We start from the raw sequence: 16,665 nt of genomic DNA, 5'->3' as shown, positions 1-16,665 counted from the left end.
TACTAACTGCTGTGAACGTACATACTTATATGTATTTCGCATCACATACAGCCATCAAAACGGTGCTAAAGAAGTTTTTATAATTGTAGAACATCGAATTGGAATTGGCCGGGCACTTAATAGCAACGTGTTTACCATCAATTGCACCGACACAATTCGGAATGTTCCACATATTATAAAAATCTTTTGCAATGCTCCGTATTGAGACTTTGTTGGCTCGCTTACATAAATTGGGGAAATTAGCTGCCAATTTACTTCACACGTCTCTAATGTGATTTCGCGAACTGTTGACTTTCCTAACTTATAGCTCCATGCAATGCTCTGCACCGACACGCCTTGTGACAAATACATACATGTATAAGTTTGGCTATGTTCGTAAATGCATCATGACGCGCATCATGACGATTGCATAACAAACAGAACGTTCAGAAATGCAATATTGCAATACTGCAATAATCAAGCGTTCAGAAAAGCAACACTTCTATCAACTGTCATACATAATTTCTATCAAAAAATTGTTTACTGCATTTAACTACGATGTCTGACGAAAAGTAAGTGCAAAACTGTTTTATTTTAATTTTTGTATTGGAATTTAGTTAAATTATGTTAATAATAATTGTATAAATTATTATTTATAAATTTTTAGTGAAAATCTCAGTAATGCGGAGACGCAGTTATTGCTGAGATTCGGTTGAATATGTCCTCGGGAAACGACTTTATTGTTGTATAAAATTGTATAAGAAGTATCAAACGTCAAACTTGCAGTGTTGCTACTGTTGCTTATGCTGCAAGTCATGATGCATTTACGAACATAGCCTTTATTAATTTGCAATACGCAACCAATCAACTTACAGTAATACCAACGAGAGCCTTTTCTCGGGTCCATTCCGCTGCCTTGGCTTATTCAAAGATTTCCATACTAAATTCAGATAAAATTATAGACGTCCGGCGGCATCCTTGTGTGCAAAAAAAGTTGTTCTGGTTCGCTGTTTTTCATTACCAGAAAAGTTTTTAACTGGTAACCACAGTCCTTTTTTGTTTTTATACTTATTATATAAACTATATAAAGAGTACAATTCGCACAAACTTAAAAACATTTCACTGATATTGTCCACTTCCATATTGCTGCTGACACAATTTTCAGAATTGCATGAAATGTCAAACAAATGAAATCTTAACAAAAGAGAACAGCTGATGTCTACGTTTTTCCTACGTCCTCAACTTTTAACACATTTTGCTCGCTAAGGAAGGTAAAGAAGGAAGGGAGTAGCGTTTTTGGCTGTTTCTAAAACGCAGAATCTTTGTTTGTTTTCATTTGAACAATGTTGCCATTGCTTAATACGCATATATAGTTTTATACACATACATATATGTTTTCAATTACAACTTTTTATAATATAAAATATCAAAACTGAAAACAAACTAATAAAAAATAGTTTATATATTTATAAATAATAGCATTCAACTCTGATTTTGAGTTATTTTAAGAAAATTTCAAATATATTGAAGACAACTTTTATAATTACTACAGTATATCGAGATTAGCAACCCTGCGTTGTGAGAGAGCAATCAGCTGACACGTTTCTACGGCAAAAATCCAAATGCCGTGGATTCCTACGGCATCCTACGGCAAAGAGAGAAGGAAGTAGCGTTTTTCGCTGTTCACTCACATTGCGCGCCCATAAGATAGGTAGTATCAGCTGGCACGGGCCACGGGTCTACGTTTTTGGCTGTTTACGCTATTAGCACGCAGCACAGGCTTGGTGGGGAGTTAGGTGGCCGATGATCAGTCAGTCAGCACAGGACTGCGACAGCGTACAAACCTTTTCTTTGTTTACATACATACATACATATACTCACCTCTAGAAAATCTTAGGGTGTTGTGTAACACTTTTTTTTGCTACTTTCATGGTAATCAGGGTGTTGTGTTAGCATTTAAACTACATATAACTTTAAATTTTGATGATCGAGAGATAAAAGATATTAAATAATGCAAGTGTTTACGTTATTTAAGTGATTATATTGAATTACTTTGCATATCTGTTCAATTTTATTGGGATATTACTTGTTGTTTAATGTTAAATCAGTTTGTTTTTTTGTGCAATTTTTAGTAGGATACAATCCTGGGAGGTAATTTGTCGTTTGACATATGTACATATACAAATTGACAATTCGTTAGCCGTTATAGGAAAACATCGATTGGAAATTGAGTTTGAAAAGAAAGATGTGTCGAATTTTTAATAAGAATACATATGTACATATTAGTGTTAATAATAAAGTTGATATTAAAAATCATATAAGTGTTGTTGTTGAAATAAAGCAAGATTAAGGTAAGATGTATAAATACTTACATATGTTAGAAATACATAAGTATGTCGAAGTTTTTAATAATTTTTAATAAGTTTGTGTTTACAGAAGAATGCCGAAATCTTGTGTGTGCAGGTGTGCGCCAGCTGAATCCTTCTATTAATTCCCATCGGAACTAGAATTAGCAAGGTACGAATTTATTTTGGAATATGTGGTAGGTATTTTAGTGATATTTGTTTGAATTTTTATATACATATTCAAATGCAAATATATGTATGTACATTGGGTTGTGCCATTTTGTGGCAACCTTTTTTTTCAACTGAAAAACAGGCTAAAAACTTTCGAAAATATTAAGAGGTGCCTCTTTCAAATTTTCTGTTTTCTATATAAATTACATGAAAAAAATAATATTTTTTGTGGTGGTTATTGTACGGAGGTTATTATACATAAGTATGTGCGCGCGATGGCTGCCAGTAGTGTTGGTAAACTCGATTCCGATTCTACTCGAAAATCGAGTTTTCTCGTAAAATAATCGATTTTTCGAATGTCAAGAATCGATTCTTAATCGACTTCGACTACTGAAGATCGATTCCGAAAAGCAAAATGAAAAAAAGAAACATTTTTTGAAAGTTTCACACTGGTATAGCCCCTTAATGCATATTAGTTCTAGTGCATACATACTTATACAAAAGTGTGCATTATAAAAATTTCAAATCTCTCTTTTATTAATTCAAAAACATTTTTTTGCCACATGTGTATTATCTACAGGCAGCCTTTCCACCAATACAAACTACCCAAGTGAAGTGGTTATGTTTTTTTCGGGATGGCCTACGGAATACAGTTTTAGTTAAGAAATTTTTTTAAGTATAATGAAAACTACATATATTAGTTTTAATTAGGTTAAAGAACAAATGGCTTTTTTTGTTACGAAAGTGTTTAATTATAAATATAATTCATTAAGTAATTATTATATTAACTTATAAGAGTGCAGTTATACAAAATATGACTAGGTGCTACTTTTAAATTATCAATACCATAAATAGTATTAATTATCTAAGGAAATTCATTTTGTTAAACTTTAAAAATTAGTCATAGATAAAGTGATAGTTTTTAAAAGATAAAAGATAGGTTTTTTTGTATGAAAATAAACTTACAAATAGTTTATTAAAAATTTCGGCGCCGTTTTAAATGATGTCTCTAAAGGTTGGTTCACTTCATGCATTAATTTAATGCTTTTCATGCGTTTTCATGTTTTTTTTTGCACCATTTTAATTTTTATTTTTTTCCATAACTTATAATTGAAAAAAACTAACCAAGATTTGCTTGTTTTATACTAACCATTTTGCTTGCATATTCTTTCGTTAAATTTATTAAAATTTTGATAGGCGAGGAAAATGGATGGAACTTTTGGGGGTAACAGACACCCCAAAAAAGGAGCTATTCGCCGGGATGAGGAACAAATTAAGGTTAAGTAAATGGGCAGTCCCCGATGGTAATTTGTACGCACCCACAGCGGATGTAATTACTTGTTTCTGCGATGGATCCTTGAGTCATCAAAATTGCCAATTGCATTATTGATGAAATCAATTAACGAAAAAGAACAGGAAATATTATAGTAGGGGAGCCCAAGCGGGGATTTTCGAAGTTACTAAAGCGTGTCAGAAAATTTTATGGGGAGAAACATTGCACCGTTTTATGTACCCCTACCAAATATGAGCCCTTAATGTGGTGGGGTGCTTGGGGGGGAGTTCGTCAGATTAGAGAAAAAACTCGATCCTTCCGGAAACTCGAGCGCGTCAAATTAAGAGATGGTAAATTAAATACATGAAGACGAGTGTATGGCTGCTTTCGTAAACGCAATATGCAAAGCATACATGCATTGCATACGCCACTGCAATAATTTAGACAAAGTATTGAATTCATAAATGAATGACAACTCATGCGCATGAATGTCAAAATGTGCATGACTTTTGTTTTACATGCATTGCAGTCAAAAGAAACGGCAAGAGTTGAAATGGATGGTTCGCCAATGAAGTAAGTTATTTTTATTGAAATGTATATTTTTATTAGAATTTAATTGTTATTTCACGTAATTTTTCTTTCTAGTGATAAAAAGTGGACGCATGAGCGTAAAAAATTGCTCATGTCAATAAGACTTCGCCATGAAAGTGACTTCACCGCCAAAATAAAAAAACGCAGCAATTTGGTAAACAATTCGACGGGAAATTCAAGAAGTGGACAATACGTTTTCCCCTTCAGTGGATGAGATAACGCGCTGCTTCACCAATATGTTGGGGACGTATAGAAGAATAACAAGTAAGGAAGGGCTAAGTTCGGGTGTCACCGAACATTTTATACTCTCGCATGGTAAAGTGATAATCGAGATTTCATAATACGTCATTTACATATTTTTCAAATACCGTATTTTTGTAAAGTTTTATTCCGCTATCATCATTGGTTCCTAATGTTTATACTCGTATTATACAGAGAAGGCATCAGATGGAATTCAAAATAACTTTATATTGGAAGAAGGCGTGGTTGCGAACCGATTTCACCCATATTTCGTACATGTCATCAGGGTGTTAAGAAAATATTATATACCGAATTTCATTTAAAACGGTCTAGTAGCTCCTGAGATATGGTTCTTGGTCCATAAGTGGGCGGCGCCACGTCCATTTTCAATTTTTAAAAAAAGCCTGAGTGCAGTGTTTCTGACGTTTTTTGTTAGTCGGTTATCGCACTTTTAGTGATTTTGAACATAACCTTTGTATGGGAGGTGGGCGTGGTTATTATCCGATTTCTTCCATTTTTGAACTGTACATGGAAATGCCTGAAGGAAACGACTCTGTAGACTTTGGTTGACATAGCTATAGTAGTTTCCGAGATATGTACAAACAACTTAGTAGGGGGCGGGGCCACGCCCACTTTTCAAAAAAAATTACGTCCAAATATGCTCCTCCCTAATGCGATCCTTTGTGCCAAATTTCACTTTAATATCTTTATTTATGGCTTAGTTATGACACTTTATAGGTTTTCGGTTTCCGCCATTTTGTGGGCGTGGCAGTGGGCCGATTTTGCCCATCTTCGAACTTAACCTTCTTATGGAGCGAAGGAATACGTGTACCAAGTTTCATCATGATATCTCAATTTTTACTCAAGTTACAGCTTGCACGGACGGACGGACAGACGGACGGACGGACGGACAGACGGACGGACAGACGGACGGACGGATTTCGACTCTACTCGTCGCCCTGATCACTTTGGTATACATAACCCTATATCTGACTCTTTTAGTTTTAGGACTTACAAACAACCGTTATGTGAACAAAACTATAATACTCTCGTTAGCAACATTGTTGCGAGAGTATAAAAAGAAGAAATGGGACGTCCGGTGAGTCTGCCACAAATTGGGACTTTTTTGATGAGATGGATGATGTTTATGGTACACGCAGCAGTATATCTGTACCTGATAACATGCTCGATTATTCTTTGGATCAACTAACTTATGATTTATCATCAAATGATACTCCATCGCCTTCACCTTCTGCACCATCATCAGAGTTCACCCAAGTAGTTGGAACTGCCCAAAAACGGAAGAGAAATGAAGTCATTGAGTTCTTGGCCTCCGAATCGGAAAAACAAGCAAAATTGTTAGAGGCACTGGTGGAGAGTGAGAAGGAAAAAGTAAACATTGAAAAGGAAAAAGTGCAGGAACTAAGATCCATACGAAGTTTATATGAGAAAATATTAGAACGTAATCTTAATACCTAATTTTTTAGTGACTTAATTTAAGTTTTTTTTAAATATGCAATGAATTTTTAAGTTTAACAAATGTACAAGCGTTTGACAATGAATGTGATTTTAATTTTAATAAAACTAATCTTTATTGCATAGATAATAAATAGCTGTGTCTTAGTAAGGCTAATGTTCGATTGGGGGTGGGAGTGGCAGTGGAATTGGGCAAGGGAAACGGATAGCAAAAGGTGCTGCAGGGAGGGAGGGGATTGAGGCGTCTTTGTAGCAGGTAAACGAGCCGGGATTACTAGTTTTATATCAAATTCATGTTTTATTACTTAAAAAAACAGTTAATATTTCATTACTTATGCAGATAGTAAAGTGGCAATGGCGTCCCGTTTATTTTTGGTTTGTTCTCTCTGTCGACTTGTAGTTGGTAATTGTGAAAAGCTATTTTCGATATTAAATGGTTCAATTTGTTCTTCTTCACTTATGACGCAGGGTTCATAAAATTTTGTTATATTGAACTTCTTTAGGTGATAAAAAACCATTGTCTCTATAAGGTACCATTAGGAAGGTTTCCAGCGGATATGCGGAATCGCCTAATAAATGGTAACCGGAACAAATTTTTAATTCTCCCTTGACTATTGACTTTCTAATAGGACTCATTTCCCATATAGCAGCATCGTGGCATCGTCCGGGGCAGCCAATAAACACATCTATGAACTTAAGATGACTATCCACAATTGCCTAAACAAGTTCAATTAATTATAAATGAACAATTTTTAATAAAGCTTAACATTCTTACTTGGACAACAATTGAAAACTTCCCCTTCCTATTATAAAAACTAATACTGTCCTTAACTGGTTGTGAGATGGAAATGTGCGTACCATCTATACAACCTATGACATATGGGAACGGATGGCTGCGTTTAGCTGAAAATTCGACACATTTTTGTTTTTGTTCTGCAACAGTATTTGGGAATTTTATGACATCTTTTTATACTCTCGCAACAATGTTGCTAACGAGAGTATTATAGTTTTGTTCACATAACGGTTGTTTGTAAGTCCTAAAACTAAAAGAGTCAGATATAGGGTTATATATACCAAAGTGATCAGGGCGACGAGTAGAGTCGAAATCCGGATGTCTGTCTGTCCGTCCGTCTGTCCGTCCGTCCGTCCGTCTGTCCGTCCGTCCGTCCGTCTGTCCGTCCGCTCTGTCCCTCCGTCCGTCCGTCTGTCCGTCCGTCCGTGCAAGCTGTGAGTAAAAATTGAGATATCATGATGAAACTTGGTACACGTATTCCTTGGCTCCATAAGAAGGTTAAGTTCGAAGATGGGCCAAATCGACCCACTGCCACGCCCACAAAATGGCGGAAACCGAAAACCTATAAAGTGTCATAACTAAGCCATAATTAAAGATATTAAAGTTAAATTTGGCACAAAGGATCGCATTAGGGAGGGGCATATTTGGACCTAATTTTTTTGGAAAAGTGGGTGTGCCCCCGCCCCCTACTAAGTTTTTTGTACATATCTCGGAAACTACTATAGCTATGTCAACCAAACTCTACAGAGCCGTTTTTTAAGGCATTTCCATATACAGTTCAAAAATGGAAGAAATCGGATAATAACCACGCCCACCTCCCATACAAAGGTTATGTTGAAAATCACTAAAAGTGCGTTAACCGACTCATAAAAACGTCAGAAACACTAAATTTTACGGAAGAAGTGGCAGAAGGAAGCTGCATCCAGGCTTTTTAAAATTGAAATGAGCGTGGCGCCGCCCACTTATGGACCAAGAACCATATCTCAGGAACTACTAGACCGATTTCAATGAAATTCGGTATATAATGTTTTCTTAACACCCTGATGACATGTACGAAATATGGGTGAAATCGGTTCACAACCACGCCTTCTTCTAATATAAAGCTATTTTGAATTCCATCTGATGCCTTCTCTGTATAATACGAGTATAAACATTAGGAACCAATGATGATAGCGGAATAAAACTTTACAAAAATACGGTATTTGAAAAATATTTAAATGACGAATAATGAAATCTCGATTATCACTTTACCATGCGAGAGTATAAAATGTTCGGTGACACCCGAACTTAGCCCTTCCTTACTTGTTTAAGCAACAAATTGTTTTTAGGGTTCTAATAAATAGTTTATAGCTGATTCCCATTGCCATATCGAATCTGTTGCTGACATCTCTAAATGATGTGTTGTTGCTAAGTTTCCATATAGTTGCGTACAGCGCTTTTTCCAACGAAACTCCATTACGACCAGTACACTTTGACACCCAGTATGGTTTCAACATGTTCAGAAGAATCTAAACATTACAGATTTAATATACATATATGTGTGTAACTAATTATTTAGTTGAAAGTCACCTTAAATGTTGATTTTTCCATTCGAAAATGTGAATGAAAAACATCATTCTGCATACCCGCAATGCTCTTTGAAAAGTTTTTAATTTTTAAAATTCGTTTTTTATTTTCACATCGGTAAGCTAAGACAGACAACCTCTGTTGGTTTTTTATAAAATTTTTAGCAATTTTTAAGCTATTACTACTACTTGTAGTTTCTGCCAAAGTAATCGCATTTCCTAATGTGCTCAATAATAAATCATCCATTTTTGTAAACACAAAAAATTTATTTATTAACACAACTAACTCTAACAGCTGTAGACAATGCACATGGGCATTCATAAACGTCATATAAATACATTGCATATTTTCGTAAAGCAGGGTTGCAATGCATAAATGCGTGGCATGGCATGGGCATGTTTTAAAAATGCTTTGTATATTGCGTTTACGAAAGCAGCCTATATTTCAATATTCTGACAGTTTGAGGGTGACGTAGAGAAATAGCAGGGTGACAAATTTGTAAAAAAAAATACGTCACCTTGAAATACTCGAACGCGATCGATTTTTTTTTTTTCATTTTAAAGGTAATTCTGTCAGAATCACGAAAATCTTATAATCTGAGAGTTTCTATGGGGCGATACAGGTAAAATCGTCGACAAAAGGTCAAGCGTACTGATCACCATAGCGTGGTTGTTGTTAGTAGACGCTTGACACTTTTCCCTGCAAAAAATTGTGCGACTAATCTCTAAAGAGAGTATTCCGGGACTAGTCTCGATGTGGAACAATTGAGTATTAATTAGTCGCAACTAGTCTCAAACGGGTATAATTGGAGATCAATTAGTCTCAATTAATCCCTATCGGGTACTATTGGGAAAAAAGTTAGAATTTTTGGCAAAAATACATTCATAAATTTCAAAGCAAAGTTACTGAATTTCCTTCCATTCAATTATCATAACCTATTACATTTAAAAAAAACCATAAGTAATGAATTTCGTACATGTCTTTGCACTAGCAAGAGGCGGTGTACAAAAACATTGAAACTTTTTACAAACTGAAAAATTTTTATAAGAAATTGTAATCAGAACGAAAGATAATTGAACTATCTCCATTTTCATATGCGTTAACATTGTATATTTTTAAACATGCTTATAAAACAAAGCCCATGCTAACAACATTTTGTATTTCGACATGTACTTTTGACTTGCATAAAACAATAAATATAGCCTTGAAGCATTTACAAAATAAATGAATTTTTTTTTAATTCATTACGGATTAAAAGATAATTAAACTATCTTTCTTTTAGTATACATTAACATTAACAATTTCCAAACATTTTTATGAAAAATAGCTTTTTCTAACAGAATTTTATATTTCAATCATGTACGTATTTGATTAAGAGCTAATTAAACTAATCTTTCTTTAGTATACATCTAACATTATACAATTTCCAAACATTTTTATGAAAAACTAGCTTTTTCTAACCGTAGAACAAAACAGTTTTAATACCACAATAAATTAATTTATTGAGATTTACACATATATTTCAATAAAACCTTACTAATTGTTCCATTTGGTTGTTTATCGCACTTCAAGTGATTTGACATTTAAATACAGTGTTGTTAGCCCTTTTGTTGGCACTTACAAACAAAGGGGAAATAATGTACTGATATAGTAACCTAAAAGATAAATATTTAAGACGTTTGGAGATTTGATTTTAATACCCACATTTCGATTCGAAGTGAAATTTAGGTTATAATGATTAATAACCTGATGTTAGAAACAATTAATATGCAAGAGAATATTTTTGCTATACACGAAATCTCAATCTTTGTACTTTTTGCATCACTTATGGTTCAAAGAAATGATTATTTATCATAGCTTTTTCTTCAATAAGAAGATACAATACTGCTTTAAGTAAAAGCCTGGATATTAGGCATGCTGTCAATTATTCTCTAAACATAGACCTTTGTTTCTGCAAATATTTAGTAAGCTGTAGATCTGAGCAAAGCTTGTATTTTATAAGCATATTATCATTTTTAACAATTATTGATTTGGATTTAAAACCACTCAAGCCAATTCATTTTGAAAATTGTGAGCCTTTTCAACCTAAGCTCGAAAATGTCTTACGTAGTTAACAACACTCTTTTCACAGTTGCAGAACTAGAAGTCGAAACCTATCGACGTCTCTATATCGATAATTATCTACTGATATTATACCATTATTATATCGAAAGGTATTGCGAGCAGACAAAAGGAATCGACATCAAGAGATTATTTATCTAAACAAATTGATAAGCACTGTTTATATCTATTTTTTCATTGTGGTGTACATGTTTTCCAGCATTGTATTTATATTACATTGACTATTTTTGCGAAAGTAAACTAAAAAAGTGCTTGACAACATTTTTACGCGTAATAACATAAAACACCTATAACTACAATAAAATAAAATATAAAAAAGAAATAAGTTAGAACTGTGATTTGCGTGCATATTACTATTGCCAGTGGTAATTTGTTAATAATGGGAAGAACAAAATATCTGCAGAAGGTAATAAATGTATTAAGGAGAAAAAGAGTTAACGAAAACTAATGACCCGGTGAGTAAATATATGCACATTTTTTATCGAAACACACTTACTAATTTATTTAATTTTTTTAGCGCAATTTGACTCGAATTACGCAAAAGTTTAAATGAGGGTAAATGTATGTATCGAGATAGTTCCAAGGCAGTACTATCGATAATATTTCCCGTATAATCGGTAATGTGCGGCCACTAGTTTTGCAACAGATGATTTTTAAAAAGTAAGAAGTGCGAAAAGTGAAAATTGAAAATCTGTTTGGCTAAATCAACATTATTAAAACAAATAAAAGAAAAAAGGAATAGCAGCAAAGTGAGAAAAGGAGTTTTTGTACAAGATGAGTAAGGTAAGCAAGCGTCACCTAAGGAGAATAATAAGTAGGGAAAGAAAAAAGAATCGTGAAAAGTTAAGACTAGGTAGAAATTACGCTGTGTCGACCGTGTCCACTGCTAGGATTGCTGGAAATGTAGAGGAGGTTCTACCATATGTGCCAAGTCGCTCAGTGGAAGTCCCATTTCAGCAGAAATTGAAAATGTGGTCAATTCGTAATAAAATAAGCCACAAAAGCCTTTCTGAACTGCTTGCACTTCTTGCAGCAGAAAATATTAAAGTACCTAAAAGTGCACAATCTCTATTAAGAAATAAGCCCCAGTTAATGGTGCAAAATATGAGCCCGGGACTTTTTTGTAATTTTGGCATTAAGGCGCAGCTATATAAAATTGGGGAAAAATTGCTTGATTATAACATCATAATTGCAGATATATATATATATATTGACGGTCTACCCTTGTACCGTAGTAGTAGGATGCAATTGTGGCCAATTTTATTACGAGTTGTTAATGTGCAGAATGTATCTGTTTTTGCCACAGGTATATATGTAGGAAACACTAAGCCTAATTCTATAGATGAATTTTTAAATGCATTTATTGAAGAAGTCAGTGACCTTCAAACTAATGGGTTTGAATATAGTGGGCGTTACATCGCTTTTAAAATACGGGCATTTGTTTGCGATGCTCCAGCAAAAGCTTTTCTTTGTGGAATACCTGGCCACACGTCTAGACATGGTTGCCCGAAGTGCAATCAAGTCGGGAGGAAAAAGGATGGCGTATTAACCTATAGCACGAAAGCCGGAGTAACAGTATCCAATCGGGATTTTTTAGATCGCAAGTACCCCAATAAACATCTATCTCTTTTCAAAGAGAATTTATCTCCACTGGAAAAAATTAATATTAACATGATCTCTCAAGTTCCTCTTGATGTTATGGATTTAATCGATTTAGGGGTCATGCGAAAGTTTATTTTACGAGTAATAAATAATAAATCAAATTACAAATTTAAAAAAGAAACTAAATTGTATTTATCCAAAAAAATAGTAGCGTTATCTTCGTACATCACCAGGGAATTTGTTCGTAAACCAAGAACTGTAGATGAAATAGCGAATTGGAAAGCGATTGAGTTCCGCATGTTTCTTTTTTATTATGGAATTTATGTCTTCAAAGATGAGCTTCCGGGTGATGTATATTATGAATTCCTCCTATTGCATTGCGCGTGTAGGTTATTATTCTGCCCAAAAAACTATAACTCTAACATTGATGTAGCGGGAAATATGTTAAAGTTATTCGTGGAAAATTTTGCTGTTGTGTTTGGGGAAAACAGTATTTCGTACAATGTACACTCCCTTCTTCATATTTCAGAAGACGTTAAAGAGCTAGGTATTCCATCGAGTTACTCTGCATATTCCTTTGAAAACCACTTACAAATTTTGAAGTCATATGTGAAAAAACCGACACAAATATTACAACAAATACATAATATGATGAAACATGAAGAAATTGTGGTGGCCCCAAAATTTACTGGTTTTAAAATAAAAAATAACATTATAGTGAGTTTTAATTTTAAAGAATTTATGTTATCTAATAAAAGCCCAAATAGTTACTGTTCCGTAAACCCATTTCAGTACATAAGAATTGAGGAATTTAAAGACATTAACAGCAAAGTTATCAAAGGAAAGAGATTTTTACACCTAGAAAGCTATTTCACAGAGCCCATTGATTCGTATACTATGGGAATATGTACTGCGGACCATATTCTGTCATCTGATATAGAGGAGTTTTCTCTGGATGATGTAGAGTATAAATTAATGTGTATCCCTCTTCTAGAGAAAGTTCTTCTTATTCCAATATTATATACATGCATGTAACCTTCGTTTATTGTAATAGTTAATTTTTTATCATTTTTTTATGGAAACAATTACTAATTTTTCTTTTTTTCTTGAGCATTTCAAAAAATATGGAGCACCAAATCCCAAAACGTCGACCACAGCAATTCCAATGAAAAAGGCAAGATGTAGGTATTCATCATTTAACAATTATAATCCGTAATTCATAAAAACTTAAAACAAACTTTGCTTTACAGATGGCATTGACACTGCCCACCTTGGACAAAACATTAGTGTATCCAGTGAATGCACTATAGGTGAAGACATCTTCGAAAATGTATTTAGAAAACTACTATTACACTTAAAATGCCTTAATTTTTAGAATCACGTGGGATCAGCGTTTCAACGTCGGCCACTAAATATACCAATGGTAAATTCTTTTAGTAATAGTAAATTTGAATTTGTATGTTCGTCTATGATTCGATAATCTGTACTCTGGAGCATTTTTATTGTTTTAGAATCCAACCAAGGCGTGTTTGAAGTTGTTTGCTGCAGCCACTGCAACACGTTTGAAAAGCAGTTACAGGATATTGGCAAAAAATTAGACGACCTGCAATTGATAGTCGAAGCACAGAATACTGCTATAATGGATGCAATAGCGGTCCAAAAGGTGGCGACTGAGCAATTGATTCGCCAAGAATCAAAAAATGCACCCATCACAAAATATTTCCCAATAAGTGACGTCCCAGAAATGCATCAGTTGGAGGAAAAATTACCCCTACTAACAGAGATGTATATGTAAGTTAATTTGATATATAGATTTATATCATAGCTCAGTTTACAAATATTATTTAAACATATTTTATAGGAATCTGCGATGTCTGCTATTTTATGCAACAATCTCAGAAATATAAGGCTGCTGTTAAATAAGGACGTCATAGCGTCAATAAACGTGGATGGTTCACATGGAAAGATAAGCTTAAAATCCCAAATTTTTATGCTTCATTGACTGGTAAGATAAATATTCCATACCATTGTTTTACACATATGTATGTATGTTTTTATTTCAAGTTAAATTAAATCTTCTTTTCATTTAGGAGCCATTGCCAAATTACCATTTAAGGGATTGTCGCCGGAGGACGCGCTGCGCAAAGCCATTGCTTTCGAAAAAGCTAAATGCTTTAAGAAAGCTTATCGACAAAAAAAGAAGAATTCTGCATCTTAAACTACTACCCCTCCAATTGTTTTTTTTTTTTTTTTAATATAAAACTGCAATAGTACAAAGTTGTAATATTTCAGACTTTAAATTCTGACTTCTTATTTCTGAACTGAATTTTTCTTTTTTAATTTTTTAAACTCGTAAAGAAACCAGAACGAATATTTATTTTAAAATTTTCGCAGCTAAAAACTCACAAGAAATATTCTCCTAAAAGTTTGTAGCCCATTTTATTTCGTTTTTTTTTTCTTAAAGAATAAATTTTGTTCACGCGTTATATGAAAGCAAGAAATCAACGCGAACTTTTTTGAGTGGAGTACAAAACAGCGTAAACGATTTTTTTAAGATACATTTTTTTAAATTTTGATGATAATTTCTTTCATGAGTTTTGCAAAAATTTTGATTTGTCAGATTTATGTTAGAGAAGCTGTATTTAAAGTGTTTAAAGTCAATTAAATAAAAATACAAATTTTAAAACGAAGGCTTCGGATAAAATTTATCTTGATTGTTAAAGGGATTTTAGAGGTTTTATAACGACTGGTCTCATTCTGCTACCATTGCGACCTACAAAGCGACTAGTCCCTTTTTATACCCATTTGGGTATAAATGGGTACAATTAGTCTCTTCATAGGACATGCTCGAACAAAAGGGAACAGTTCAGTTCATACAAAGAGATGTAAAGTGGGATTAGTCGCATGTTCCTTTGCGACTAATCCCGGACACATCCCGGACTAGTCGCATTGTTTGCAGGGTTGTTTGTTTCTCACTCTCTCGCATCGTCCTCATACTAGTGTCTGCTGCCATGATGCCATCTCAGCTGATCACCATGGCGTGGTTGTAGTTAGTAAACGCTTGACACTTTTGTTTGTTTGTGGTGTTTTCTATTTTTTTTCGTTTACAGCGATTAGTTTTACATCTGGCTAAATGAGCTTCCGACCCCCCTCACAATATAACACAGCTACAGGTACAGAAAGTGAGCAGGCACGTGTATGTACCAGAACTTTCTGGAGAGAGTCTCGAGATATCTACTTCTAGCACTTCCATAATAGGGGCTGTCGGTACAATAGACGAGTAAGTGTTAATGTGATAGATTATTTATTATATTGTATTACATTGTGATGTTGAAAAAAAATTATTCTTTTCAATTCTCGTACTAAAAAAATGTTCTTATTATAATAACGTTTCAATAATTCTATTTAAAAAATATATGAGAATATATAAATATTATATTATAAATAAATAAATAAATATATACATATGTTCATATACATACAAAAATATATATGTAAATGTACGAGGACATCGCCATAACACCTAATATTTTAGGAGATAATTATGATGCAGGTAAATCTTTTTTTGAAGACTATACTGTCATAAAAGAAGTAAAAAATGTAAAGTTTTATATTTTTTCTCGGTTACAGAAATGCAAAATGCCGAGGCAGTTCAAAAAGTTACAGAAGTGGAAACCAACTTGGACGATGACTCGAATGACGAAAATTGACATGTTGTTTTTTTAATATTTACTATATCTATTTTCATATTAATAAAAATGGAAAACGTCATTGAAATAAAATTTCAAGTTAATTTTTTTTTTAAGAACAAAAGGACTTATTTCAGTTTTTCTTTTAAACTAAAAGAAAAATTATCCGTACACCTCGATATGAAAACAATAAGCTGAGAAATTTGTGTTCAAATAACTCATTATGTATGGAAATTATATACTAAAGTTTTATTTAGTATTTCTTTTACATTTTGCAAATTCCCAGAACAAAAACAAAAAAAACTCGCTTAAATTAAACGGAAAAAGTATCCGTACACATCATAACGGGGTATTCCCCTTGTTATATGGTGACAAATACATTCACATAAGCGCTTATATTGTAGTGTATAATTGAACAGTTCACTTTAAAGTTATTAGAATTTTTTCTTTGTGCAAAAATTCGCGATGGCCCCAAAAATTAAAGAAATTAGTGCTGGCGAAAAAGAAATTATTCTTAAACTCAGAAAAGAGGGCAAATCATTCAGGGATATAGGTAAAATCATAGGAAGACCTCATTCTTCTGTGCAGTATGTCGTGCAAGCATTCAAAAAAACTAACTCGATTGTGTCACAACCACGTTCTGGTCGTCCAAGTATATTGACCGTTCGAGAAAAACGAACAATATTACAGTCAGTAAGAGCAAATCCTGGCCTTACTGCCTCGCAAATTTGTGAAAACATTAAAAATTCATTTGACAAGGATCTCCATGAAGATACTCTACGAAAATTTTTGAAGAAAGATGGGTATCACGCACGTATA

General features: G+C 33.6%; 1 protein-coding gene across 1 annotated transcript; it reads right to left on the bottom strand.

The window, feature by feature from the left end:
• Window positions 1-6,546: 6,546 nt before the first annotated feature.
• Window positions 6,547-8,255, bottom strand: LOC120781370 (putative nuclease HARBI1). The gene is made up of 4 exons (XM_040113576.1): window positions 8,233-8,255; window positions 8,156-8,169; window positions 6,851-7,008; window positions 6,547-6,792 (listed from the first exon to the last, which is right to left on the bottom strand). Exons 1-4 carry the CDS (start codon window positions 8,253-8,255, stop codon window positions 6,547-6,549), a joined length of 441 nt encoding a protein of 146 aa, XP_039969510.1.
• Window positions 8,256-16,665: the final 8,410 nt, after the last annotated feature.

Source organism: Bactrocera tryoni, unplaced genomic scaffold (genome assembly GCF_016617805.1).
Source record: "Bactrocera tryoni isolate S06 unplaced genomic scaffold, CSIRO_BtryS06_freeze2 scaffold_671, whole genome shotgun sequence".
Lineage (NCBI taxonomy): Eukaryota > Metazoa > Arthropoda > Insecta > Diptera > Tephritidae > Bactrocera > Bactrocera tryoni.
The sequence above is the reverse complement of the archived record's forward strand: the minus strand, read 5'-3'. Positions and strand labels throughout refer to the sequence as shown.